The sequence below is a fragment of the Phalaenopsis equestris genome, unplaced genomic scaffold, assembly GCF_001263595.1.
Source record: "Phalaenopsis equestris unplaced genomic scaffold, ASM126359v1 Scaffold197495, whole genome shotgun sequence".
NCBI lineage: Eukaryota > Viridiplantae > Streptophyta > Magnoliopsida > Asparagales > Orchidaceae > Phalaenopsis > Phalaenopsis equestris.
Window position 1 is genome coordinate 1 of NW_018217444.1, and position 2,217 is coordinate 2,217.

Below are 2,217 nucleotides of genomic sequence, written 5' to 3' on the forward strand. Positions count from 1 at the left end.
TTTGTGGTGGATTTGTAAATAACAAATTTCGGATGATTTGTGATCTCGCTCGCAAAATTTGCCCTCTTTCAATTCATACAGCCACTCCAAAATCCTCATGGCGGAGCTAAAGGCCCCTGCTTCTTCTACCCGCGCTGTAACCTCTCTCATCTCGTGCTTCTCCTGTGCCAAAACCCCCAATTCTCAGCCTCCAATTGCGCCGGCCGTTAACCCCTTAGCCTCCTCCTGCAACTCTCGCGTTCATTCCCTTATCAAAGCTGGCGACCCCGCTGCCGCCATATCGGTTTACCAGGATTTCATCCGCGAAGGAATCCCACCGCTCTACCCAACTCTCACATCTCTCATTTACTGCTTCTCTCTCACCAAAAACCCTAAACTCTCTTTCTCCACCGCCGGTCTCATCCTCAAATCCGGCCATCCTGTCGGCACTCATGTTCTTAATCTCCTTATCAAAGCCCTGTGCCAAAGCCGCCAGCTTGATGAAGCCGTTGAGGTCTTTCAACAGTTTCTTCCCCAGCGGATCCCTCCTGATGTTATCACTTACAATACTCTCATCCATGGGTTAATCAAGGAGAAGAAGATGGAGAGGGCGATAGAGCTGTGGAAGCACATGGATGAACGAGACCTCCAGCCGAATTTGGTGAGTTACACTATTTTAATTGATGGTTTCTGTAAGAATGGGAAAGTGGATTTTGCGTGTGAATTGTTGACTGAAATGAGGAGTAGAGGTGTGGCTGCAGATGTGGTGGTGTATAGTGCTCTGATTAGCGGTTTTTGTTATGCGGGTAGAGTTGATAGAGGGTTGGAACTCTTCAAAGAGATGAATGAGAAAGGTATTTCACCAAATGTGGTTACTTTTACTTGTTTGATTAATGCTCTTCAAAAGGAAGGGAGGTGGGTTGGAGTTAAGGAAATGCTGAATAAAATGGTGGAGCAAGGCATAAAGCCTGAGGTTTTTACATATACTGGATTAATCGATGGGCTTTTTAAGGAGGGGAAGGAGAAGGAAGCCATGAAAATGTTTGGTCTGATGGTGGAGAAGGGAGTGGAACCAAGCACTGTGACCTATAATGTGTTGATTAATCATTTATGCAAGGAAGGAATGATTGATGATGCTCTTGCATTCATGGCGAGTATGAGTGATAAGGGTGTTTTACCAGATGTTGTGACATACAACACTTTGATTCTAGGTTTTTGTGAGGCGAACAAGATGAGGGAGGCCATCAAAATGCTTGATGAAATGCTTGAGGGGAAGCATGGCCTTGAGCCTGATATTTTGACTTTCAACACAATTGTCCATTGGTTGTGTAAGAGAGGAGGGGTTTCTAGGGCGTTGGAGCTTCAGAAGATGATGGTAGAAAGAGGGTATGATTGCAATTTGATGACTTATAATGTGTTGATTGGTGGACTGATCAAGATTTGCAAGTTTAATGCAGCAATGGAGCTAAAAAATGAGATGAATGGTAAGGGATTGAAGCCAAACTCGTTTACATATAGCATAATGATAAATGAGCTATGCAAATTGGGAAAAGTTGATGAGGCTGAGAGGCTTCTGCATGAGATGGGAGATCATGGACTTTCTCCTTGTTTGCTTGATTATAATACATTGATGGCATCTATGTCTAAGGGAGGTATGAAGGAGAGAATGATGAGTTTGTTCAGTGAAATGAGTGAGAAGTTTACACCTGATGTGATATCTTTTAACACCTTAATTGATGTTGCTGGTAGAGATGGGGATTTTGAATTTGCAAAACTATTGCTTTCGGATATGTTTCAGAGAGGTTTAAGCCCCGACTGTATTACATATACTACAATAATAAATAGATTTGTAAAGTCAGGGAAGTTGGAAGAAGCTAAGATGCTATTTGAGGATATGATTAATTGTGGTCTGTCTCCAGATGTTGTTGTATATCATGCTCTACTTAATGGTTTCAGAGAGAAGGGTGAAATGGGAGAAGTAGTTGACTTACTCCATCAGATGGCAGGTGATGACATATCTCTCGATGTAAAAATGGTTCAAACTATAGTGGATTGCTTGGGCTCTAGAATGGAAGATCATGAGGTCCTAAAAGAGTTGCGAAAATTCATCAGAGAACCATCGAAGGCCCCGTTTTCAGGCAAAAAGTTGACTAACATACTCCAAAAGTCATCTTCCAAGTTGCAGTTAAGTGCTGCTTGATGATTGAAGATGTTTTGTTTGATGAATGCTCTATTAGG

At 42.5% G+C, this 2,217-nt stretch overlaps 1 protein-coding gene across 1 annotated transcript; it reads left to right on the forward strand.

Annotated features, from left to right (window-relative positions):
• Window positions 1-88: 88 nt before the first annotated feature.
• Window positions 89-2,217, forward strand: LOC110035376 (pentatricopeptide repeat-containing protein At4g28010; the record flags this gene model as incomplete). Its single annotated transcript, XM_020739610.1, is given in 1 exon segment — window positions 89-2,217. A coding segment is annotated over 1 exon segment (2,082 nt). The 5' UTR covers window positions 89-97.